At 43.8% G+C, this 26,795-nt stretch overlaps 2 protein-coding genes across 4 annotated transcripts in view; both read right to left on the reverse strand.

Annotated features, from left to right (window-relative positions):
- Positions 1–7,972, reverse strand: part of LOC109290980 (prosaposin-like) — a 39,531-nt gene extending 31,559 nt beyond the window's left edge. For all 3 annotated transcript variants that reach the window (XM_019507826.1, XM_019507827.1, XM_019507825.1), the window contains exon 1: positions 7,826–7,972. In XM_019507826.1, the coding sequence (XP_019363371.1) occupies positions 7,826–7,886 (61 nt within the window). In that variant the 5' untranslated portion in view covers positions 7,887–7,972. The remainder of the gene's footprint in view (positions 1–7,825) is intronic.
- Positions 7,973–9,185: 1,213 nt separating this feature from the next.
- The window catches only part of LOC109290981 (prosaposin-like), a gene marked incomplete at its 5' end in the record, with an annotated part of 24,536 nt that continues 6,926 nt past the window's right edge, over positions 9,186–26,795 (reverse strand). Inside the window, 10 exons of the mRNA XM_019507828.1 lie at positions 9,186–12,019; positions 12,842–12,949; positions 13,815–13,895; positions 15,226–15,389; positions 15,558–15,741; positions 16,283–16,393; positions 18,175–18,288; positions 20,859–20,867; positions 22,619–22,675; positions 23,272–23,415. Coding sequence (XP_019363373.1) covers positions 11,984–12,019; positions 12,842–12,949; positions 13,815–13,895; positions 15,226–15,389; positions 15,558–15,741; positions 16,283–16,393; positions 18,175–18,288; positions 20,859–20,867; positions 22,619–22,675; positions 23,272–23,415 — 1,008 coding nt within the window. The remainder of the gene's footprint in view (positions 12,020–12,841; positions 12,950–13,814; positions 13,896–15,225; positions 15,390–15,557; positions 15,742–16,282; positions 16,394–18,174; positions 18,289–20,858; positions 20,868–22,618; positions 22,676–23,271; positions 23,416–26,795) is intronic.

Here is a 26,795-nt window from a genome sequence, read left to right on the forward strand (position 1 = left end):
AAAGTCCACCCCCCCCCCCCCCCCCCCCCCCCAAAGACATTTCTATATGGCAGGGGTTCTCAAACTGTGGGTCATGACCCCCCAGGGGGTCATGAGCAACTTAAAAGGGGTCTGCCAGCTTCTCAGGGAGTACGCATGGCACACGGTGGCAGCACGGAGTGGTGAATGGTGGTGGCAGCAGCATGTGAGCTCCCTGTCCCCCACCACTGCCAATCCAGCACTCGGGGCCACGGTATCACAAAGTTTGAGAACCCCTGCTATATAGTAAGCACTCTATGGTTTATTTGCTTTCAAAATGATGAAGTGTGTAAGACAGACACTAGGTCTGGGTGGCACTATTGTAATAAAAACAGATTCTCGGTATCAACATTTAGTATTAAAACAAAGCAGAAACAGAACAGTTTGGCCAAAATGTTTGAAGCTGAAGGCTTGAAATAAGGTATCCTGAATCCATAAATTAGAAATACCTTTTTAGCTCAGATTTTAAGAAGTGTAGAACACCAATACCCCCCAAGTCAAGTCAGGTTGTAGATGTTCAGAAAACTACATACGTCTCTAAGCTTTTAAACACCCACTATCTGAAGTGTTGACCTGTATTAATAGCTTCTAAAAATCTACCAACAGTGACAGCCTAACTCAAAGTGATTGGTTGCATAGTTTATTCTGTAGCATCATGGCAGAATTAGGTCTGGAGGCTAGAATTAGTCATTTGAAGTTTCCCACAGAAAGCCTCCCACATGCTTTTCCATAAAACAAGCAAATCTTCTCAGCAGCTGAGCCTCCCTCCATTGCATCAGTGACAGGACAACACAATTAAAAATGAACAAGGGTGCAAAGAGACAGGGACAATGATAAAAAAAAAAGTTAGTTCAGAACAAATACAAGGAGAAGGGCAGAGACCAGGAAAAAAAAAAAACAACCGCTTTTAAATATACATTGTACACAGAGAGAAAGCAGTATGAATTCCTGTTTAGCCTGGTTATAAATATTCATCTGTAAAGGCAGAACTTGATCTATTTCTCCATGAACTACTATCGCACGTGCACAAGGGAAAGAAAAGTAGCTAATCTTTGTCCCTCATTTGTTTCCAGAACCAACTAATCCTTCAAGCTGGTTGTTGCAATCGGTCGCATGATCAGGCTCTCCTCTACCAAGCTTAACCAGGTCACCTAACTTGATTCTTGATGTAGTCTGTGTATTCAAGAACAAATAAATTGCACCAGAGTTTACTGTTCCCAGGTGCCACATTTGAGTGTGTGCTCAGGACAGCAGCACATCAAGCTGGGTCAGAGTAGCCATGGCTGGCAGGAGGTCTGGAGGGGAAGAGGGGTCAGTTTGCCAGCCTGGGGCTGCTCCAACCCAGCTCAATGTGCTGCAAAGGGGCTGGCTGTTGCATGATGGTGCTTCACTGTGAGGGTAGCCAGCAGGCAGCACCCGCACTGAAGCACCTGCATGACCCAGCCAGCCTTGTCAGCATCTACATGCAAGTTGCTGTAGCATTTACAAGTACTAACCTACAGCAGAGTTAGTTTACTGTCCTAATACTACTGCACATGTAGATGCCAAGAAGTTTACTGTGAAGCTAAATGGGCAACTCCAGTGTCTTGTGTAGACAAACCCACTGTGTCTGAGCTCCACACAGCACCCTTGGAGCAGAAATAAGGTTTAAAAAGTCTTAAAGCTTCTGTGGACCACTGTAATTTGGAGCAACTCCAAAAGTGAAGGAGCTGGTGCAAAGCCTGCGGAGAGGCCAAGAAGCAGCAAGATCTCTGTTTATAGTAGTGAGGATTTCCCTGGCTGAGGAAATCAACAATTGCTATATTAGGGTCAGCCTTTCTGCCTCTACACAGTGGCAACAATGACCTGGCCTTGTGTATCATACAGTTTTGCAATAAACCAAAATAATTTATTTAGAGTATGGATAAGTGTAGATATATTATATTTACATTTCTATTACTAGGAAAAAATCCTGACCCCACTGCATTTCAGCAGCAAGACTCATGTTTAGAGATGAAATCCTTGTTCCACTCACGTCAACAGGTTTCATGTTCCTGATAGCTTAGGTCTCAGTCCTGTGGAACTTGAACTGCTTGTAATGTTCATTTGCTGCCAGTACCATGGTTAATGCCAGAAGGGGAATAGACTTGAGCTGATTGGAAAACAGTTCATTTTTTACTAAAAGTTTGTTTTTTAGGTAAATATTCTACAAGCAGCTGAACAAAAGTTGACAAAAGCCAGGTCAGCATAAGCCCAGTGACCAAATAGGAAGGATGGGGCAGCAGCAGACACTGGCATTGGGGCACTGCACAAGGAGAAGCAGAATTCAGAAATAGGGATGCTTGGAAGTAGCCGAGACCCCTTCCATCATTCAACAGGCTTGGGCAGGTAGATACAAGAGAATCTTTTCAGACTCTCGCATCTAAACCCACCATTGGCCACTGGGGAATAAATGATAACGCCTAAATCAGAGCATTCAGGATAGCACCTGGCTGGAGTCTTCACTGCACCAGTTAAGGGGGAAGGGGGTGCTGTTTCTCAAGAAAGCATTAGCAGTGGCTCTCTACCCTTGTACTTCATATTGGCTTCTGTAAGCATGGCCCTGTCTGATGGCAGAAAGATCCCCCCCAAGTTCCGCACTTAAATTTCATGCTATAACCCTGTTGCTGCATTTGGGGGAGGGGGGGAAAGAGAGAATGGGACTGCATATTGCACATAAGGAATCTCAGGCAAGTCTCACTCTGAAATAGATGCTTCCTTTCTAGTTCTGAGGACTTATACTTCCAGCCCAGCTCCTACCAGCCTATAACCAATCCAGAAAGAAGATAGGAAGGTTCACAGAAATTCAGAGGCAAGTGTCCCAATCAGAAGCCTGCTCGTCATCCCACTCCTAGTGCTGGGAAGGACGAATTGTCTTCCATAACAGCTTTTTCCATGGTAAGCAACAGGATTTTCTTCCCCTTCTTCCAGGCTGATAGAAGGAAAACTTTCCTCACTTTGTTTCTGCTGCCTCTTCCAGGACCCCTGGATGGATTTACAGCAGCTCTAGTTCTTTATGCCTTCCTTAACCTCCTGGCTACAATGAGGGTGATCTCCATTACTCTCTCCCTATCAGGCACCTATTTATTGCACCTCCCAAGGCAGGCACTGTTGCTAGTTACAGAAGAGGAAGATAGCACAGCATCAGTTGGGTGTGCCATGCTCATTACTCATTGCATTTATCATAGTTACCTCTGTTATATCCACCCTAAATCACATGAAGAGACAACTGGTGATTACAGCACTGGCACCTCTTGCACACAAGGATGAATCCATCTTTTCATTACTACCACAATGGGAGCCTGCTGCTTAACTAGGTCCTCAGGTGCTGCCTCAGTACAATTAAAGCTACTTTCTAATTTATACTTTGGATGGCATCACTGCAGCCATGAAGCCCATTAAAAAACAAACAACAACTCACCCCTCCCCCCAAAAAACACTTTGGTTCTGCAGAAATTCATGGCTCAGGGCCAACTTTCATTAAGAAAGATTTCCACCTGAAAGTGGATTCTTCCAGCCTTCTCTCTAGACTTCTGGCTTTATACTTAACTCGTAAAATCAGAGAAAAATCACTAGTAGGTGCTGATCCATTAGTCTAGACTCCTCTGAAGATTATATTACTTCCACCTGCCCTCCCATAAATGATCCTTAGAGGAACTGTTAAGCTGGAAGGCAGTTCAATCCTTCCTGCCATGTGGTAAGACCTGTTCCATCATCCCCAAGCCAGAACCAATAAATGGTGCCTCTGATAGCATAGATTTCAGTCTCTTAACAGTTTGTTCTCTTGCTCAGTTTAAGTCATCTTCCCTGGGACTTGATTTTCAGAGATGCCAAGCACCCTCAGCTCCCATTTATTTCCAGTTGATGACAGCTACTCAAAAACCAGGCTGGTACTTCCTCACCTGTTAGAATAAGGACAAAACTTGAGAACCTGCGCAAACAAGACACGTTCACCATACCTACAGTGAAGCTACACACACTCCCTCTTGAGTAATATCCAAAATGAGATGCTTCAAAAGCAGCCCCAGTTCTCCAGTGTTAGCCAACATGGAGAAGTCAGCCACAGCAGAATAAAGCCAAATGTTAAAAATACCCAACTTAAGGCTTTTCAAACTACAGGCAGATAGACTTTCCTAGAACAAGCCCCTCCACCCCTTCCTCAAATCAAGCATGCACTTAGAAGTTCTTACAAGTTTAACTGGGGTGGGGGAAATCAGTATAGATAGTCCCCTTCTTGCATAGAAATCTGATGGTATATAGTCTACAGACTGACAGCATTTATACTAAAGAGGTTGTACCACTTTAACTATATTAACATTTTGTAGCATTTCAAAGCTGCCTCATTCCTCATAGCGAGTCCACATCTACTGACTCTCTCAGAATAGCTATGCCACTTTACATTGGCTGCATACCTGATTCTTGGAAAGAGACCCTAAGCATTCAAAGTAAAAAACTGGAGAGATTTGAGAAAAAGGGACTTCTTCCATACAACGCAGAACATTGCCCTAACCAAGCACCCTCGAATGAAGTCTCTCTCTATACAAGGAAAGTAGCACTCAGTGATGCAGGGAATGATTCTACAGCATACCACTTTCACCATGGAGGCAAGCCCCAAAGCATCCATAACAAAGCCTTTAAAAAGGATGACCCAACCTTCCCCTCAAAAAGCCAATGCAATTTTACCAAATCAGTGGGAAATGTGTATGTTGATGACAGCAACGTAGGGCCGCAGTAACCAAACTCTGGATGATATAGAGGTTTAGCACAGCACAGACCTGGCTAAGTATTTATGCTCACAGCACTTTCGTACACTATAGGCAACTCAAGCAACAATGGCATTGCACCAACTCCTGAATTATTGCATTTTAAGAGCAGTTTCACTTAGTTCCTAATGCTGATCTTTTGTTGCTGGTATGGTATTTGACTGAATTATATGAAGCCCCTGGGGAAAAGGACGCGTCTGTTCAGCTTGCAAAGCATGCTAGGCCTGTATGGTGCAACCTTGTGTAGGCGGTGGTGTGGCTGAATTTCAGAATCTTCAGCTAACTAGCTCACATCACACCCCAAAGTGACTGACTGCATAAAGCTTCCTTCATACAACCCATCCCAAATCAGGTTCCTTTATATAAAAGGCTACTTGAGGACTTGCTCACTGTTGTGTTAAAAACATCCAAACACATTAGCCCAATAACAGTAGGCAAAAGAAAGACTCCAGAAGTTTTGGATCTCCCCATCCAACAAGAGTAAGCCACACTCCCTCTTATGAGACCCAAGAATGAGGCTTCTGAGACAGATCTCAGATATTTTGGAGTTCTCCTGAGGGACCTCTAGTACAGGGGTGTAAGATGCAGCCCGCCTGGCCATTCTATGCAGCCTGCAGGGCCCCTAAAAAATTTAGAAAAATTAATATTAATCTGCCATGGGCTGCCTGTCACACGGCCCTCAATGGCTTGCCAAAACCCAGTAAGCAGCCCTCTGCCCAAAATAATTGCCCGCCCCTGCTCTAGTACTTTAAATGGATGACTTGTTGCTCAGTTCTGTCAAGTTCTCCCCTGGTGATCCCAAGAACCATTTTTGTTATCAGGTCCTAGATGTTTGGCCTGTAATGGGCAAATTATACTAAATACCTCAGCTGATATGGGTAAATGCCACGGGTTACTGGCACAACATGGAATAGGGGTTCTCAGGATCAGACGGACTCAAGTAGACTCCTTGGGAATTTAACATCTCCAACCTTTTGCCTTTGTACCACACTAAGCACACAGTATGCCCCCTTCTTCTGGCTATTTAATCTAGTCACACCTTCACTGGAATAGCTCTGCATAGGCACACTTGTTCCAAAATACAGGTTTTTCAGTTGAAGTTCATTTGCTTCCAAAGTGGGTTAAGATAGGCAGGTATACAGATGGCACAGGAAGCTGATGATGAAAGACCAGCAGGCAGGGTCTCTGCTTGGCAGCCTTCCATCAAAGCACATGACCACACATCAGCATAAACTTTTCTTCCTCTGTTTTCAGAGGAGCTGCCCCCTTCATCCTTAGTCATGGCAACACTTTGCAATTGTCCAGCTGCCACTGACCCCAAACCAAGAAGCCCCCAGGGGCTTCTGGGCCCAGTTTTATGTCCAGGAACATATCACACATCACCCACTGAGCCAGATCAGCAAGATGAGAAGCACTCTCTCCCCAAGGGCTGGCTTCCCCCACTTAGCTTTGTGGGAAGTCTAGGAGTTCAGGCCCTGGCCTTGCAATTCCTATTCCTGCATTTCCCAAATGAAGGGAAGTTCTCTCAACAACAATTGTCCTGCTGTCGTCAGAGAAGTGGGCACCTCAAATGATCCAACAGGCCAGACCAAAAAGATTGAAGTGCCAAAAGGACTCTTTCCCCATTTTGAACATTATGCTTATGCCTACATGCGTTGCAACTGATTACTGGATTTGGGATTAAAGTTTTCCTTGAGGGAATTTGGCAGCAACATTGCTAATTTACTGCCTCTCCCTAGAAACAGTAACAGGAGTGGCATGTCAGGAACAGATAATCAGATGCCAGCATTTCCTAGGATTACAGGCAAACACAAGGGGTATTGGTAGAATTACAGGCAAACACAAGGGGTATTGGTAGGATTTGGTCTCATCACCCAGTAAAAGAGACTGGTGGGTACAGAACAGGCAGGAGCCTCCCCATCTCCCAGGTACTCAGTAGAGTGTGTGTTGGGCGGGGAAGAAAAGGAAGTTTGATATTCCAGCCTCCATGTGGCTGGATGTCCCCTCTTCAGCCTCATTCTCCCCACCAGAGAGGTCACTGCTTCAGGGGGGAGGGGGATGTTGCTGTCAAAAGCCAGATTAACCCTTCCCTGGCCCTGCAGCTGTCAAGTTAATGGCTTTGCTTCTTCACTTGGCACAGAAGTGTGGGAGCTACAGGGCCAGGGAAGGGTTAACTTGGCTCTTGGCAGCAACACCTTTACTGCCAGTAACAAGGGAGGAGACAGGCTCAGGCTCCAGGGGACTTCTGGCTCCTGATCCATGTCACCAGAGCCTTAAACCCCACTTGTGTCCTGGGGTGCCAGAATGGAAAATCTATCAGGTAAACTTGTCATCAACTGAATGTCTATTGACTTCTAAGTTACAGCATAAATTTTTAGTGTTACTTACCAGCAAACATCCAAAGCCAAAGTTTTGAGAACTTTCTCTAGCCGATGACGTTCTTCATAAATCAGCAATATAGTAAGCTCTGCCCAAAAAGGCTACTATTTGGAGTTCAGAGACAGACAGTACACTACCCCCACTGAATGCTGACAGCATGACCACATCCAGCTTATTGGAAATATTCAGAACATTGTTGGTAGAAAAAGAACAGTTTATGGAATAACTGAAAAGCAGCTCAGAAGGCAATTCTACTGACCCAGAGAAGCCAACTGGAGTAATACATACTAACCTCCCATAAAAACCCCACCTTTGTGCTCAAGACAAAACCCGAGCATCTCTAGACTGCAAAGAAAGCTTGCTGTGAAAACCCCCATCCTCTCTGTTCTGTTCAAATTCCTTCTTACTCTGTCCAGTAAGCAAACTGCACCACTCACTAAGTACAGGGCTTGCTTCCTAGCCCGGAAGGGGAAGGAAAAAAAAGGGAAAATGCAAACTAATCACAAATCATTTTCAGATGTTAGAAAGGGGAAGAAAAATAAATAAAGTCACCACAAGATGCATTTAACACTCAAACAGGTGTCAATACTACAAATAAAAGTTTCTTCTCTGCTCTGTGAGAAAGGGAAAAACCAGACTGACCTTACCTTGGTAGGAAGCCAGGAAGAGAGCAATTGGCAGAACCCAGCCCCTCAACATGCTCTCCATGTTGTTCCCACAGTAAAAGTCCTTCAGTAGCTAGAATAGGAGCCAAGTCTTCACTCCTCCTGCACTTCACACTGAGAAATCTTGAGAGGCTCACAAAAGTAGTTCACACCCACACAAGGTAGTTACCACACCCTTCTCTGTAGGTGTTTAATTATAAATCTGTAACAATAGGTAAAAAATTGAGGGAGGAGCAAGACCCAAGGATGCACCCACCCCAAGAGATCTAACCTAACAGCTGTCACTCAAAGAAACCCCATTTTTGCAGGTTGAAGTGGGCTCTATTTATGTTGTCCTTAGCAAGCAAAGGAAGATCAGTGAATTCAAACTGAAGAAATCAAAGGACATACCATACTGCCAGATCTCTTCATCCAGTCTGGTTAACTTGATTAAAAAGGAGAGCAAATAATTGTCTTTTCTAACACCTTATAGTTATCAGGCATCTTCAAGCCAGCTAATTAAAAAGGAGTTCCAACTACCAGTGCGAACTACCAGTCTTGAAAGCAGCTAAACTCAGTTTTTTCCCCCCCTTAAATGTCCCAAAATATTTTGTTGTTGTTGCTTCCCTTGAAAATAGTTCTTAAAAAAAAGGAACCTGGGTAAGAAGTCGCTATGCATCCATGCACTTGTATCTAATCCAGCTCTTGCTGGGGTTCAGTTTCAATGTATGCATGACCAAGAAAGTAGCTGCCCTGATCATAATAGTCAAGTCTGAGGCCCTCTAACTGCTGGGAGGGACAGTAATTTTTGAACAACAAAACAATAGGTTTGGCTAATTAAGTACAGGATGCTTTATACTCCAAATGGAATACAAATTTAACTTGCTGTCATCTAGTATTTGCATTACTCAAACATTTAACAAAATATTAGCAAGTATACAAGGAAAGAACCAGTCTTAGGAGCTAGGTAAATCAGTTGAAACAGGGTGAAGCCTCAAATAACCTCTCCACAGATCTTTGATTAAAGAGACAAACCAAAGTGATTGCAAAACTAGATAGCCTGCTTGAACTTGCACGTACCACTTTCCGATAAGGATGGGATTCTCTTTGAAAGTGTGTCACTGCTGTCATATATTCCCAAAATTTGGGTGCGACAACATCAAGCACACCCCTTCATACTAGAGTTCCCCCATGGAGAAACCACCCAAATCCTAGGAAGTAGTGAAGTCTAATAGCTACCAACTGTTAGGCTATGCTAAAGGCTTATCAGAGGTTGTACAAAATGCTTAAGATCACCAATAAGGCCAGCAGCAGGGTTCAAAGTTATTTTCTCACAGAAAAAAAAAAAAGACACAGAAAGTGCTGGAGTTTACAAGAAGTCTTTATTGTTAATTAAAGAAGCTCATGTGTCTAAAAAAGAATCTGAACAATATTCTAGAGAAAGCAACTGCATGTTTTCCTCCTTTATATCTAGCAGGGGACAGGTGCTAGCATTCCACAGGAGGAGACAGCTAAAAGGTTCCAAGCACCAGAGTTAAAAGTGCCATGAAGGACATTTCTCAAGCCACCTTGCCACAAAAAAATGTTACTATGATTTACAACCAAAGCAAGAAAATTAAAACCTTGCCACCCAAATAAAGCTAGTGTATTAGCCCCAGCCACAATAAAAGATGACCTCTAATTCAAAAAGGTTTAAAGGTTGCACGATTCAGTGCAGCATCACATCTACTTTGTGCCTCTAGGACAAAAATGCATGTTAAGGAGAGCCCATTGTTCTCTATGAACATTTGTCCCCAGTTCTGATACATCATTGTAACTACTGCACAAGCCTGAAAGAGGCATGAAGAGATAAACTGCAGATGCTTTACACCTCACTTTGAGCAATAAGAACTTTCTGAATTCTGTACATGTACAAACAAGAGAAACAAAGCAGCTTGATATTTGGTCAACTTAACACTGCCCAGACATTCAGTATATACAAGAGAAATTAACAGATGCGGAAAGGGTTGCAACCAAGTGTTTTTCAGTTAAAATTTCATGAGTTTGCTTGTCCCTAAAAGTGTGCTGCTAAGACTCTTTTGGTTCTTCCCATCTTCAACACCCCCCTCCCATGCATAAAAGTAGTCACTGGCACCTCCTTCTGAAAATTGGAGTTTTCAAAGCTCTACATCTCTGGGTCTCCAGTTTGAATTATGGGCACAGCTGTATGTCTTGACAATACCTGTAGCAAAGCAAAGTATTTCATATGCCCATCTTAAAATATGTATTCTGTTTAGTGTTATGCACTCAGCTTTTGGTAAATCGGTTGCACTGTCCAGCACTGCATGTGCTAAAGCTTAGTCAAGGCCCATACACAGAGCTGCACCTGCCCTGAGGATTTATGACTCTTACAGCAGCACACTCAAGAGTTCTGTGCTTAAGGGAACATCTGCCATTAGGCTTCTTCTTCTGTGCTCTACACACAAAAGTTTGAGAATATACTTATGAAATGTTATTAAAAAGGAAGCAGCAGCATATATCATTGCACTCTGCTTTAAAAACATACCCCCTAACTCATGAAATGGACTCTGTTGTTCTAATAAAGCAATAGAAGGGACAGGACCCTTTGATGTGGAAAGAAACAACTTGAATATTCAGACTATATTATTCATGCTGAAAGTTAAGTGAGTTCACTGGCTAGCAGAGACAGAGATGCACAGTCCAATGTTGAAAAAGGTGGCTTGCCAGAAATGTCATGAAATGCTCTTTTCAATGCTCTGCCTCAACTCTGAGTAAATCTGTGCACTAATGGGTACCTTATAAAGTTTTGCATAAAGTCATTAAATGGATGCATGGGATACTAAGCAGAAAAGATCTGGTGACAGCACTGGCAACCTGGAGGGAAATTCAGTTGAGGGGGAGGGGAGAGGCAAGCCATGGCACCTCCTCATAAGCAGTCTTGACCTCTTGTGGTAATGGTGCCAAGACCTCATCCAGATCATTCTCTTAGCCAAGTTGCAAAGAGTGGCATACATATATGTTCATCCACATCTGGTGGGGAGCTTCTAAGACAACCGAGGTCCTAGCTCATAGAAGCAAAAAGGTGAGAGTTTTTTCTTCCCGGGTCACCTGTGGAGCCAAAGCTTTAATTCCCTCCCATCTTTGCTTTTAGATTTGCTTCAAGACATACAGTTTTAGATCAATATGCAAAACCTCTGCTTTAGTTTTCCTGCATTAAACTATTTTCCCTCCCACTCTAACCTTCTTATCAATCTTCAATTTCCTTTAGGCAGCCAACAAACCATTGGCCACATTCAGGAAGAAACAGGGCCCATGGCCCTGTTTCACCATAGTCTTGGACATCTCAATTTTTCAATGCATAAAAGGCCATCGTGATCTACTCCATTACCTTTACTTTGCAATGTCCCTTTCTTAGAGCCCAATTCAGGGTTCACTGTAGAAAACAGAACTGTTCCATTATTTTCAGTTAACGTTACATTATGTCCCTAGAACACTATCCCACAACCACACCACACACAAAGTTATGTCAAAATTAGGCACTCATTTTTTTTGCAAGTTCCCTAGGTACATGAATTCCTCCCATACATCTATAAAGCTTTGAAAACTCCAGCCCAAGGGATTTGTGGACTCCATATTTACCCTACAGTTCCCCTCCAGAGATTACATAAGAAGAGATTAGCTCTTTACAAATATTAGAATTTAATAGCCTTATTAGCTGTTAAAAAACAACACAGATCATTTAAGGGCAAAAGTCTTCACATGCCAACTACAAAGAAAAACATTTAAATAAAATATTTAGTTGCTGTCCACATTTGTTTTAGTTAGAAACATGGCTATTTAGATTTCATTTCACTCGCCCATTCTGCCACCTCTCCCACCACCTAAAGGCACTCCAGCCTATAGGTCAAAATCCATATGTATTGCATATTCTTGTGGCACAATGAATTAAAACTGTACAATCAATCAAAAATAGCTTCTGTTAGATCAACAATGAAGATCAGATCCTTCTATAGCAGCACGTCTACAAAAATGACAATAAAAGGAACTTGAGGGTTAAGGAGGTAAGAGAGAAAGGACATTTCTGAGATGCAACTCTCCCACCAGCTCTACCCCACAATTTAAGAATGACAGCAGATGATTTCAGAATTTGAAAGATTTCTTCTAGTTCCACACATGGTGTTTGCAGTGCTCAACAGCCTAGAAAGAAGAGAGAAGGAACAAAAATGAGACAGGTTCTACTTGTACAGTATTAATAGAACTTGGTGTGACCAGCTGATAGCCCTCAAGACCAACTAGGATCTTGGGGCAAAGTTTGAATTCATTTACAAGGGGTTTCCACAAGGAATGACTGGTGCCAAGTTCCTTTATATTAGAGACTTAAGTCAGATTCAAGCTGCTTATCCTTCAGTCCCTACTTTAGCAAGGTTTAAACACTGCACCTTGCCAAAAAGGAAACAATTTCCATGTTTAAAACAAAAAACACGGAAAAAACAAGTGTCCAGCCTATTTTGGGAGCCAACTGGAGGCCATCTAATAAGAGGAGTCCTCACCACCTGGATAACAGACAATGGATTACAAGGCTTATTATGTACCCTAACAGGGGTTTTCAACCTTTTTGGATCAGTGTACCCCTAGCCACCAGACATGGAGGGGGGGTGTGCGCTGAGCTTCCCCCACCCCACCCTGGCTGGGGTAGCAGCACTCTATCCTTGCCCATGCATACCCCCTAGAGCCTTCTCAAGTACCCCCAGGGATATATGTACCCCTGCCTCAATAGATAGAGATCAGGGATCTGGGTACATAATGTGCTGTAATAAGAGCAGCTTGCAAAGCAAAGCAAAGTTAGAGGGGTCCTTTACTGTTAACCCACTTTGTTACATAACAAAGTTTAATTTAAAAAACCTGCATTACAGGGTCATGTAAGAACAATAAGAACATGTTTGTACAGTTGTAACAAGCCATTCTTTTCCAGGTTTTACCAGTTAGTTTTGTAACACCTCAGAATCTCTTGCTACTTACATTGCACTGAGTTGCAGTCTCCATGTTTTTACACCAGTAGCCTGGGCCCCAGACACATGCATCTGCCCCCAAGAGGTGCTGTTTTGATGATGCACAGACACCCAGTTTCTGTGTAGTGAGAAAGGGGAAAAGAATGAAGGTTGCAATTGTGCCTTCCCATTTATAACAATGGATCTTGCCCCCTTTCGAGTCTTTCTATGAACAGCTATGAGTTTGATAGGTGTTGAAGCATGAAGCCAAATAGTGCTGGGAGCTTCCACACTGATAACAATCAATCACAGTCCAAGATAAAACAGGAGTGAAGTGACTTGTGACACTGAACCTGTGACATTCATTGAATAACTTCAATTTTTATAACAAGTATAAAGATCACACTAAAAGCAGGAAACATTTCACTAAGTGCTTGTATTTAAAATCCAGAAGACAATAGATCTGATTGCCTAACTCATACAAAGGGTAAGTCCTCTAAACTGCTCTTCCCTATACAACCAGATGAACAAGCAACCAGAGTTCTGCAAGGCCACCAGGCATTCAGCTGCCAGCGTCATTCATTTTATTACAATAGGTACTACAGTAAAAGCTCTGTTATCTGGCATCCCTTTGGAATGCGGGATGATGGATAACAAAATATGCCAGTTAACCGAGTGGCCTGAACAGGCCCCGTTTGGGCCGCTGCTTCTCCCGCTACGTCCGAGGCATTGCTGCCCTCCTGCGGGCCCCCCAGGACAGGGAGGTGGGCCCCATGCAGCTTGTTATGCCCCAAGGCCGTAGAGGCTCAACGAACCTAGAAGTGCCACGGCAGGCACTTCTGGTTTCACCTTACCTTACAAGCCAGCATGCTGGTTAGTAGAGCATGCCAGCTTGTAAGGTGCCGGTTAATGGAACTTTTACTGCATAAGAGAACAGACAGGTAGCATCTCTGCTTCCAAGAGCTTACGCTACAGCTTTTAATTTTATTAGCTACAGTACTCACAGTACACACAAAAGTGGGGTCCATCATCTCTGCCAGGAGCTGCACAACCATCGGCTCATACTGCTCCACAAACTGAACACACTGTAACAACAAGATACAAAGTTGTTGAAATGGTTCCTCTGCCAGACATGATATTCAGATTACAGCAGGAAAATCTGCAACTGATCCCCTGCTTTATTCACACTAATATATTTCTAGTTTGGGGCTGTGCAGGGAGCAAGAGGGAAAAAAGAGAGAGAACCAAGCAAATGGCAGCTCAAACTTGCAAAGCTGTATTTTCCTTTCAGTGATGCATTCTCTGTATAAGAAATCCTGCCCCTACTTCCAGGTTGTATTCATTTAGATTATTGGTTCCATCTGAACTAAGCTCTTGCAGTACAGAGTGCAATGATCTAGATGGGACCAAAATTTAAGATCTCCCCAAAACCGGCCAAAGGTTCAGCATAATGCAAGCATGAAGTAACAGGCAGAAGCAGAGAGGCATAGACAAAGCAAAATAGCACTCAGAGAAGTCTGTTCAGTCTTGAACTGAAAGTGAGTATGCCAATCAGAACTAGAAACCAAAATCTATCCTCAAAATAGGTAAGGAACAGGCAACTCCACTGTACCAACACCCCACCACTCACTCTAGAAGTAAGACAACCATCAGTCTCAGTGACTTAAATCTATGATCTCCATTAAGAAAAGCCAACAACATTGCCATATTTTGACTGTACACTGGCCACCAGGAATACACCAAGACTACTGTGCAGTGTGCAAGCTGTCACTGACAAGCCCCCACTTAGAAACTGCTACCACTGTACCAACCCTATGAGGTAGTATCCTTAAGCAATCCAATCAAGATTTACTCAAAGTCTTGTAACTGTGGACTGCCACATATCTATTTGCTAATCCAGTTACCAAGGTCTGTAGAAAAAAGTAAAGTTTTAGTCTGCAGCCAACAGGCAATAACCCCATATCCCTTTCACTTCAGTTTCAAGGAAACTGAAATTCCTTCCTTCCAGTTAAACAGCTATATTAGCACAACAATGGACAATTCCTTCATGCAAGTCAATGTATAGCACCACTTCCAAGGGGAAATTAACAACAGCACAGGGTTCGCCAGCTTTTGCCTTGAAATTGCAAGTGAAGAGCAATGCACAAAGGCAGGCTGCCACATATTATGTGGTATGTATCATTTGACCAGCCAGAGACTTGGTTCTCATTTTAAGTATAAATTCACACTTTGTGGTGGTTTTAAAAAAGCAGAATCACCATTTTAAGAGCCATTTTACAATTCCCCAAATAAATACACAATAGAGATGGTTGTCTGATGCTAAAATCACCAGCACAGATGCCACCACTTTTTTTAAAGTGTACCATAATGCTCTGCCTCAGTATACAAACTGCCACATCCCCAGGAAGAACTTACCTGGTCTCTAACAGATTCTGGCAAGATGTGACAGACTTTTTCCAATACAGCCTCAATTTCAGCTGTTGTAGCATTTTTCTCCAACTCTTTGTCTGCATAAGCCACAATCATCTTGCAAACATCACAGAAGTCACCAACCTGTGACTCCTCTGGAGCAGGTTTCACTGATCAGAAAGAGACAGATAGAAAAAACTTTAATATACAAAGGTTAGACACTTAATTAAAAAAAGTCAATAAAAAGATACTTTGGCAATAGGTAAAGACTATAGGGGAATCTAAATCAGAGATGAACCAGAGTGCTTTGTACATAGTACTGGTTACTCAGTGCTTACCTGCCTGAGAAGGCCTATCACTTGTACAGCACTTCAACAGAATGCACACAGTTTCAGGGCTAGTTGCTTCCAACAACATATCTATGACAGCCTTGCCATAGACTTCCACAAAGTCCCTACACTGTTCTTTGATGCCCTCAGGGAACACAGAGCAAAGCTTCTCCAGTTCATGTACTATTTGTTCCTGCAATATAAAATGGGAAATGACATTCCATTATCATTCATTTGTGTTTAGGGGCCCTCCAAGGGAAGATAGATAGCTCCTTCTCTCAGGCAAATGAACAATTAGCTACTACAGAGGCTTTCAACCTTTTAAAAAAAAGGAGTGCACCTCTTCTGGGTACAGTTCTGGCAGAGCAGTGGAGGGCCTTGCACATGGCTGTGGCACAGGGTGGTGGATGGTGGCAGCAGCTGCCATGTGTGAGCTCCTTACTCCCCATGTCTGGCCAGCTGGGTAGCACCTGTGTGATCCAGAGGGGAGCTGCTTTCCTTGCCCCACCCCCCTCTCCTTCTACCCCAGCCCAGCTCCTGGGAGGTGGTGGGTAGCAGTGCTCCATCCCCGCTTGCTTCTGTGTACCCCTTACTCCAAGTACCCCAGGGGGTACATGTACTACAGGTTGACAACACCTGAACTATTATATGCCAGCTCTCACTTGATGCACAAGAACAATACCTGCTCCAAGAAAGGAGCTGCGCTATTTCAGAGCACTTGACTGGTTACGCACCTCTGTCCTGTTGCTTTCCAGTAGGCTAGTAACCTCTTTCACCACAGTCTCACATATATCACACACAGGGGAGGCACTCTCTTGCACCAGGTTTTTCTGCACATTAGGCTTCTAAGGCAAAATTATAAAGACAGTTATCAGCAGGGATCCCAATTCTTTGTTAAAAAATCCCTAATTTTCAGTAAAAAAAACAACCCAAAATCCACATTTTCCATGATTCAAATGAAACATCACTATCTATATCTATATATTTGTGGCGTTTCATTTGAATCATGGAAAAAATGTGAATTTTGGGTTATTTTTTTAAAAACAAATTGAGGATTGTTTTAAAAACTTCCCATCCCCAGTTATCAGCATGCAGCTAAACCTCACATTAGTGTGATCCAGAAGATTCACCATCTATACCTTGTCACATTTGTTCATGTGCAGCATGAGCTAGCTTGACAAACAAGGCATCAATTCATTGATGCTGTGACCAGCACTGTTGTAATGCTGAAGGAGGGAACAACATATGATGCAGGACCTATGGATAGAAGTCAGTTGGTTTATTAGTAAAGACTTCTATAAAAAATAGTTACAAAAATGCCTTTCAAAAGGCCGGGTGACCATGCTAACATTGGAGTATGGGAAAGAGACTGTATCCCCTGCCTTTTCAGACCACTCCAGCTAAATGATTGCTCAGTTACTATGCTATCAGTTGCATTTTTTTCTGCAAATCTAGAAGAACTACAGAGGATTTTCAGGACAGAATTTATTTGAACTACAATTTTTCGCATTTCTTCTGTCACAGGAAAGGCCATTACACACTGATATTCCATTTAGTCCTTATTTTTAGTTTTAACTGTCTCTAAAAGTTACACACATCTTTCCTTTGAGTTACTAACTTCTCAGCCCAGAAGTAAAAAAAAGCTTATAATAAAATCAGACAGCTTCAAGATATGAATGGAGATGGTAGTGTTATATGCAAGTGCTGTTCCCTTTAGAATAGATGGTAAATTTCTCCTAAGGATTTCAGGTCTCAGTGAAAACAAGTGCCTCTGATAATGGTTGAGGAAGTCTTGTTCAAAAATAAAATAAGGGACCTTAAAGGGATTCACAGATTGTAAGGCTGGAAGGGACCTCAGAAGATCACTGTGTCCAGCCCGCTGTCCTAAGCAGGAAAGACAACTGGGGGGTCAGGTGACCCCAGCAAAGTGACCATCTACTCTCCTATTGAAGATTTCCAGGGTAGGCGGATACACCACTTCTGGAGGGAGCTTATTCTACAGACTGGACACCATGACTGAAGTTTTCCCTAATGTTGAGCCTGAAATGGTCTTCCAGGAGTTTGTGGCCATTACTCCTGCTTTTCTTCAAGGGTGCTCTGGTGAACAGTTGTTTGCTAAGCCCTTGATGTACTCTTTTAGTGTAGTAGTAAGCTTCTACCAGGTCCCCTCTCAGCCTTCTCTTCAGCCTAAGAGTCCCAGGTCCCTCAGCCTTTCCTTGTATGGCTTGCCATGCAAGTCTCTGATCATACAGGTGGCTCTTCTCTGGACTCTCAAACTTTTCCACATCCTTGGTAAAAGTGCAGTGCCCATGGCTGGGATGTCTCAGCCATGTTTTTATATAGTGCTACAATTTACACCTGAAGATTCAAATGGTATTGGGGGGGGCACATGATAAAGGGGGAAATTGACAAGAACTATTCAGTGAATCTCCAGCTTCATAACCTAACCCTATAAAAACAGTAAAGTTCAGCAATTTAAGATCTGAATAGTTCTGTGCACTCAAAGTGGAAGTTTAGATGCCTGCATTTATCTGCAAGGCTTTACTGCCTCATCCAGTCCCATGATAATGCAAGTTAGATGCTGCTCTTATGAAAGAGCCAGACTGATGAAGCTGCTTCATCTTACCTCTAGAGTTTCCATCTTGGCTTCATGAATCACCTTAGCTGGTACCAGAGTCTGGAGGGGGAGAGACTTCAGAGAAAGACAGAATCCAACCATTGTACAGATCTCTTTTGGTTGCTGGGAAGAGATGCACAGTTGAGTTAAAGACAGGACCTGGCAGATTCTATTTATCCCTCTTCCATAGACAGGGAACAGAAAGTATAGACAAGACTTGAAAAGGCTGCTGTAAAAACCAGAAGTGCAAGACTGGTCTTCTATTCAAGGTGTTGTAGAAGCAAACTAAAGTACTAGCTATTACTAATAGACAGGACAATCCTCTGATCAGATACAAGATATGGTAAGAGGTTATTTAAAAATTAGAAGCTAGTATAAGCTTAGAAGTAAGTGTTTAGGCTTTATGTATGTAATCATTGCAAAGGACTACCCCTCAGAAAGATGCATGTTTTTCCCATGCTGCCCCTTCTGACCACAGCAGATCAACTACTTCCCCTTTAAACCTTTCAAAAAAGTTTGGATAAGGAACACAGAAAAAGTCATCTGTACTTCAGAGTCTACGAAATATAAATAAATGCTAGGAAGATCAAAACTGCTTTCCAATCCAGGAATCGGATCCTTCTACAAAAAAGATTTCTGGTCATCCAAATTTGATACCTTTTTATGTATAAATTTTTATTATAAGAAACAGACTACTCAGAAGCCAGTCAGTCAGCTATTTCACAGGCTTTTAGTTCTGTGATCTTCTGCAGATAAAGCATAAATGAGGAAGTGGGAAGTCACAAATAAAAGTATTTGAACTTTGGCAAATATGGTTCTGCATGACTCTTATATGGCTCCCCTCACTATGATAAGTTATTCTGCTAAGATTCTTTTCTAGCCAGGCCAAAAAAAAATCACAAGAGGGAGTAGATTAACAGCACCATGTCTAAATCTTGCCCCAGCACAGAGCAGTCTTCCAACCAAGAGGACAACTGATAGCTTAAAAATCAATTTGATTCAAGCCAATCTGAGCTACTACAAGTGGAGGCAACATGAACTTTTTCCATTTGTTTACTTTGTGCTGACCGTTCATGTGCAACTTAAATAGACTAAACTTCAAATGTCTGCTTAACAATTGCATTTCATGTCAGTAACCAAAGAGCTGAACAGTTAAGATTTTTGTGCTCAAAGACAAAAGACAATCATGACAAGGCAGCAAGTACAAAATATTTGTTCTTGTAGCTGCCTACTTGCTGTAGGCAGTATACTCTAGCTCCCTACCATAACTGATGTGCTTATTTGAGGAGAGGACTGGATTCTTCCCCATCCAGCTCTTTATAAAGACTTTATGCTTTGTGTAGAATACTCATACCTGGAATCCAGGAAAAAAAAAATATCTGGAGGATGATCAGGAGAGAGGGAATATGAAGGATGGAGGTGGCCTTAAGAACTTCAAATCTATTTCATCATGTGACTAAAACCCAATTCATTCTCTGAATGAAGAAACTCACATCCTTCCCTTACCCAGAAATAGATTTACTGCAGTCTGCCCCATTCTGTGTGGGATTAGGGAAGGAACAGGCACAGCTATCCAGAAATTAGAACCCAGGTCCTATTACTAAACACCTATTTCAATGAGTATGCGTGTACCTTGATGGCCATAAAATACACATTGTATAGAGACACAACTAAAACATTTCCCCCTATAAAAAAAATAAAAAGAGGTAGGTTGAGATGGAGATCTACTGTATCAAATTTAACCAGACACCTCTAAGCAGAAGATACGAGTCCTTTGAAACGAAAGCACTACTAAATAAGAGCTGGTGCCAGATGTTCAAGATGAGCAATATCTGTTCTATGCAGGATAAATTACATCAACACAATGAGATTAGCATTTAGTGTAGCCCAAGATACAACTAGAGGTTTTAATAGCACCTATCTTCAGCCCCATCACAAAACAAGATTGGCTGGTTGTCCCCAACCTGACACCAAGATTTAAAAAAAGAATGGAGAGAGACATTCACTGAGTCAATGCAAGATAAAGTTATGCATTGTCCCACAAGACTCCCATGCATAGGCAGAAGCAGTGCTTTAGAGATATTTCATTGCTTCAGACCACAGGTGCAGGCTAGCCAGGCAATGCCTACTGTCAGGTTCTCTGGCTCATGCACCATAAATCAGCATTTCAAGCTATTAATACTACAGCAGTACCATGTACATGCAACATGTTCTTTCATCAAGGCATGACAGACACAAGGTTTCCAGGACAGTACGAACTGGGAAACTAAGTGGAACAGGACACCAGGAATCTCAGTCTCCTGCATTTTCTTCCAAATTCACACACTGTAATCATCTGCACTATTATCCTGGTCTCATGGCTTACCCTAAAGAAACAAATCAGTCACATTGCTAGCTTTACTCGAGTCTTTCCAGAGGCTGGCAAAAACAAGTAGCATGTTTTTCCTTCACCCTCACCTTTATCTTGGCAGATCTTTCTGGTCCATCATTAGGCTCAAATCTTAAATGGACAAATCATATTGGGAGCAGGAACCATGTAGGCTTCTTGCCCTTCCTTTTTCACCCCCAAAGTGCCCCTTGTATCTGTCAACACCGAGTAACAGCCACACCACGTACACAACTAGTTAGCAAGAAGTACACTACAGCCATTGGGTGAAAAGCAAGGCACCACCACAGGCAAATCTCTCACCTACCTGATCCTGCTGTTGATAAAAGAAGATTGCAGATAGACAGGAAGACAGACAAGAAAAAGTGAAAGACAACAGTTAAGGGAAAAAAAAGTTAAGCAGTTGAACCATGTATACTCTTGCCATAAAATAAAGTCTTGATTGCGATGCCAATAAGTTTGTTTCTATTCAAAAGAATAGAATTCTTGATCTTTAAATCAGCACAAGGGGAACTGTTCATCTGGTAGCGGCAAAGAGCCAGGCCAGCACCCCAGCATGCACCAGCCCTGCAATAGCCCTGTGGGAGGGAAGGGCAGTCAGCCCCCCAAACTGTATTTTCTTTTGCCACTTATGCCAAAAATCCACAACTAAATCTCCTAAGACAGGCCCAAAGCAAGTCAGTTTCAAATGTCTGAAGCATGCTGAATGCAAAGTCAAGCAAGCTAAAGGAATCTTTGACTCAGTGTGTTCGAGTCAGTCATGGGTTCTATTTAATAGGTCTGCTAATGACAGTTTCTCTGGACACAACCTCATTTAGGTTGAGGTACTGCTCACACATCAGCATAATATACTCAAATCCCCCCCTTGATGTAAAAGTTGCTGTTTTTACATCTTTGCAGGCAACACCTGTGCAAGTACAACATTTATGTTCTACTGCAGTGGTATCCAACTTGCTACCCAGGCTGGATGAATGGCATGGAGCTAGTCTGCAGGATGGATCCCATATGCAGGGCCACTTAACAAGGCTCACAGGGCTGGAATCTGGGGATGACAAGATTAACTGCTGTGGGTCCTGGAGATACAACAGCCGCAACTGCCAAGTTCCTAGCTTTCTGCTCTGGGTCCAGCCTGAAGGGCTCCCCACAAGTCCATAAATTTGGAGACATGACGAGTGGCAGTTCTGGGAGCTGCAGCAGTTAATCCTACAGTGCTCCTAAGTTTCTGGACCTATGAGGAGCCCTTTGAGGTAGGAGGGGGGTACATATCAGTCACCCTGGTCTGCTGCTCCCATTCAAACCCCCAAGATGCTACAGACCTCTGAAGTTCTAATGTAACAGAAAACGCTCATTTTAGGTGGATGTGCCACATCAACTTCATTTACCAGTTTAATGTTCATCTTTCTTATAGGCTGATTTTATAACTGGTACATCTGAAAAGTATTTTTGGCATAGAGGGGCATTAGTCAGGAGCGCGCATACACAGATGAATATTTTAAAACTATTTATTTCATGCACTGCTAGCTCCAAAAGAACAAGGATTTTTAGACTGGCTGTGACAGAAGCTGATGAGAAACTGAGTCAGATTTTAGGTCTAAGCATACAGTTACTTGGCTAAGGTCACAGGTGCACGAACAAGTTACTGAGGTAAGAGGGTTTGAATTTACTATGATGCAGCTGCTTTCACAGCAATTACCCATGTGGGTATGCTTATTCTATGCTAAATGGAAGCTAATTTGTTGCAGTTTAGCATACAATGAAGCCTGGCTAAGCTACAATGAGCTAGCTTCTATTTGCCACAGATTATGAGCATGCACTGGGCAGTTACTGCAGAACAGATTATACATGATGTGGTAATTAGGCTTAGGCCCCAGATGTCAACTCTACTTTAATAAAGAGACACAAACCAATAGTCCTGGGTGTCAGCTTTTGCTGTGTGTAGTTTCTGTTAGCAACTAATTGTGGAAAACATTTAAAGTATTAATATTCAGAAAGAATATGGAGGAGTCCTAGTAGACTCTAGTCTAGAAATTAAGATGGGGAACTTAACATCCTGCTGATCTTACTTACCATGTGCATCATCATTTGGATAACCAAGTCTGAATACTCAGAGATGTAGTTCTTGCACTGCAGAACAAAAGGTTCAGTAAGATACAAGAAAACAAACTTTAGCCATGCATGTAACAATACTGTTATATAGAGATCAAATTGGTTGGAAAATTCAAAGTGGTGCGTACAACTAATCTGGCTCCTTACACACGTTTAATATTCTGGGATGCTGTTACCTTTCAAGCTTGCTCTTTAGTACATTGTGGCATTTTAGATCATTCACTGTACCCTAAGGAGTTTCCCCAATTTGGGGATCATCATGGGTTCCCTTCCTCCTAATATTCCAGAGGAAAAAAAGTTACCACCCTCACAACACAGCAATATCTCACTTGACAGCATTTATGTTCAGATAAATGCATCATTACCCTTAAGATGAGCTTTGCACAATAATTCAGATGCTTGAAAGAGATAGCTTAAATTCTAGGAGGGAAGGATAAAGCTTTATTTGGATTGGACTGTGTATGGTTTGCAAGTAGTGGGCCAGTAAAAAGTAAACCACACTTAACATCATCTCCCTTATTTCTACCAATAAATACAATTAAAAATTGACAACCACTAAATCCGTTTCATGCCTCCATTATGGACAGTTCATTTAAACAAAGTTATTTTGTTACCAGTTCACCCATGCCAGGTCCCAAATGTTCACATTCTTCTTTGACATGAGCAATCAAGGAATTCACAAAAGAGGAGTTGGATCTCACAGCTTCCTGAACATCAGTGACCAGCTGAACACAGTCCTCACATACATTCCCATTCTCCTATAAAAAGAGAAAGACAAATACATGTTGCAGAGCAAGCTAGTGTTCTGCCAGCTTCAACTACTGCTACTAAAATAAGTTAAACACACTTAAGCCAAGTACTTAAAGAAAACAAACTCTAGTATACTCTGACTAATTGAATTACTGACAACTGTAATAAGCTTTCTGAGGACCTTACGAGAGAGGAATGATGCTCTGGCTTACAGTCTGAAGCCTGAAAACAGTTGTTAAAATATTGAGGATCAGTAATCTTGGGCTTTATTTAGCAGTCTGGAGGGGAGCAGTCACTCTAGTGGCCACAGCTCATCCGCACCCTCCCCACTCCCCTTTCCTCCACTGCCTCCAGTAACTTGTCCTCTCCCCATCTTCAGCTCCTCCCCTCTGCTTTGCCACACATCCTGCTCCTTCTCATTAGGTCCTTATTTCCTTTACATGGGTGCCAAGCCGCTTTCTCCTCTAAGGATATCAGAAGGAAGGGTAGTCAGAGCTGTGGAGAGGTTCTCCGACAATTAGAAGAGACGGGTGCAAAACAAATCATACCAACTCCTCTAGTCCCAACCTGCAGCATGCCCGGAATAGACAATATTCACAAAATTTTAGTTGCTAAGAAATTAAGGGTACATCTGCACTATAGCCACATACTCCAGCTACAGTTTAGAACCAACTATGGTTAGAGAGTTGTGCCAACAGGTGCACCAATACAAAAACAAAACAAAAAATGATCCAATATCAGATTGGCACAGATAAAAAAATTGTCTGTATCGTGGGGGGGAGGGGAATCGGCCTGATAATTGGCTAAGTGGCCCATGCGTGCATGCAGCTGCAGTATAGCACATAGGCAGCAAGGAGCATAGCCGGGCAGCTTGGAGAGCTGCGTGCAGCTGGTAAGTCTGGTGGGGCGGAAGGGAAGGAAAAGAGTGGGGGGTGTGGAGCTGGAGCAGGGGGAAGTGCTGCTCAGCCAGGATGGGATGGGCACAGGACAGAGCCATGGCTCTTTTGTGAGGTGCAGGGGGAGGGGGAGCAGCTCCCACCACTCATCTGAGAGGCCATGGCATGGAGGGGGCATATGCCCCTGGATCTGCACAAGGTGGGCTGGAGCTGGGGCTGTGCCAAGCTCTTCCTGGTAGAGCAGGGCAGGGCTGGGCTCAGGGTGGGCAGAAGCCACCCCAAGATTCACTGTAGCCCCCCATTCCCAATGCCAGCTGTACCCCACTGCAAAGAGCTTGGCACAGCCTGAGGTCTAGCCCACCTTGTCATAATCTGGGAGGCATGCAAGCCACCCCCTGGACAAGCAGCAGGATCTGCCAGATGAGCGGGCAAGTACAGGACAAACTGCTGAACAAGCAGCTCCTGGATGAGCAGTGCACAGCAGCTAGAGCTGGCCCCTCCCTTCCCAGCACCCCCCCCCTTCCCAAGACAAGCCACAGCTCTGTCCCGTGCCCACCCTGGCTAGGCAGCGCTTGCCCCAGCCCTACTCCTCCCTCACTGGAGGCCTTGATCTGCAAATTGCACACGTGTACCTCAGAGCAGACAGCAGGGTAGTGCAGCCCGCCCCAAAGTGCGCGCGCAGTCTCCGCTAGCATGGAGCTGGTGCTGGAGCTGTGGAGCCCGGCGCAGCTGTTTGCAGCCTGCCCACTGCAGCTGCCCAAAGCCCAACCAGGCTGGCTACAAACAGCTGCACCGGGCTCTGGAGCCCAGTCACCAGCTCTGTGCTGGGAGTGGGGGAAGAGACTGGGGTTGCACTGCCTCACCCCTCCCCCACTGCCAGCTCTGAGGTGTGCACACCAGTACAGAGCTGGTGCTGGGGCTCCGGAGCTTGGCACAGCTGTCTGCAACTGGCCCCGACTCTGGGTAGCTGCTGCCAGCCAGGAGCCCGGGCTGTTCCCAGCAGGCAGCTGGGACACTGCAAGCCCTACTGGAAGCAACTACATAAAGCTGGGGTAGCTGCTGACAGCTGCAGAGCCCAGGTTGGGGGGCAAGGGGCAGCAGGGTATCCTGTCATGTACCCTCTGCCCTCATTTTGTTTTTCTGGCATGCTGGCATTCTGGCACCTTCCAAGGTAGGCATTGTGGTGTTTTTCAGTACTCTGGCCAAAATATGTTGCCCACCCCATTCTACTACATTGACTGGCCTTCTTCTCAGTTCATTGGCTCTTATGCTTTCATGCCCCAACCCCTCTTTCAACTGTCACCTCCGCTCCACCCCAGATATGCCCCTTTTACCCTACTCTCCTGCCTAGTTCCTTTTTCCTTCCCTTCCCATTTACCCATTCCAAATTCCACAACTTTTTGGTGGATTAACTAGTTTTGCTGTCATATTATTCATTCTTCTTTAGATTATCCCTACTGGTTTTGTCCACATAAAAAGTGAACTTGTTAAAAAACTTGTCCTGTTCCTAGGATGACAGGAGCCTCATGCCTAGCTGGCACCTCATTGTTGCCATAATTATAGTAGAGGTACAGCATCCAGCTGGTAAGTCTGTTGTGGGGGAAGGGGGAAGGGCAAGGGGGGGTTGGAGATTGAGGCCCCCCCCCCATGGTGAGAGAGGAGTGAGGCTGGCACTAGGGCTAGGTTAGGCACTGCACAGCTAGGACAGAGTAAGGCATGGGATGGAGCCATGGCTTGTCTAGGGGATGCAGGGTGGGAAAAAAGGGGAGGCTCCTGCCATTGCATGCACCCTGGGAGGACACAGGGGTGCATGCCCCCTGGATCTGCATGTGGGGTGAGCCCCGCCCCCCCCAGCAGCAGCAGCTTGGCCTTGCCCAAGACCCCCATGATGTCCCAGGCTGCATGCAATGGCTGCCACCCCCCACACAGCCTGGACAAGCAACTTGTGGCTCCATCCCATGCTCTGCCACAGCTGTGCAGTGCCTGCCCCTGCCCCAGGCCCAGCCCCACTCCCTCATTCACCAAGGGGGCCCTGGTCTGCCCCCCCAACACTTACCAGCCAGATGCTGCTCTCCTTGCCACCAGGCTGCACTCCTGGCCACCTGTGTGCTGCACTGTGGCTGTGCACATGGCATTTAATTGTCCACATCGGCCAAAAAAGCCAGTTACCAATAATCTCAATTTTCCTTTTATTAGTGCCAATATATGGGACTGATATATTGGTACATCTCTAATTATTAGTAATATAGGCAGCACTACTGACTCTGCCTATATATGCCAGTACGAAGACAAAACTATGAATAGTGCTATTTTCCTGAGGCGTAACAGAACTGATTCTTTTATAAATGTACATGAAACTTAGTTGAATGCCCTTTTCCTTCCCAGACTTCTAAAGCTGCTTGTTATCAAGAATGATCACTATCCCGTTTTAGAAATATATTCTCTTCTGGGGCTGTAGTACTATATTTTTATACATTTCCTGCAAATAAAGA

This window comes from Gavialis gangeticus, unplaced genomic scaffold (assembly GCF_001723915.1).
Source record: "Gavialis gangeticus isolate Ggan-Ray unplaced genomic scaffold, GavGan_comp1, whole genome shotgun sequence".
Classification (NCBI taxonomy): Eukaryota; Metazoa; Chordata; order Crocodylia; family Gavialidae; genus Gavialis; species Gavialis gangeticus.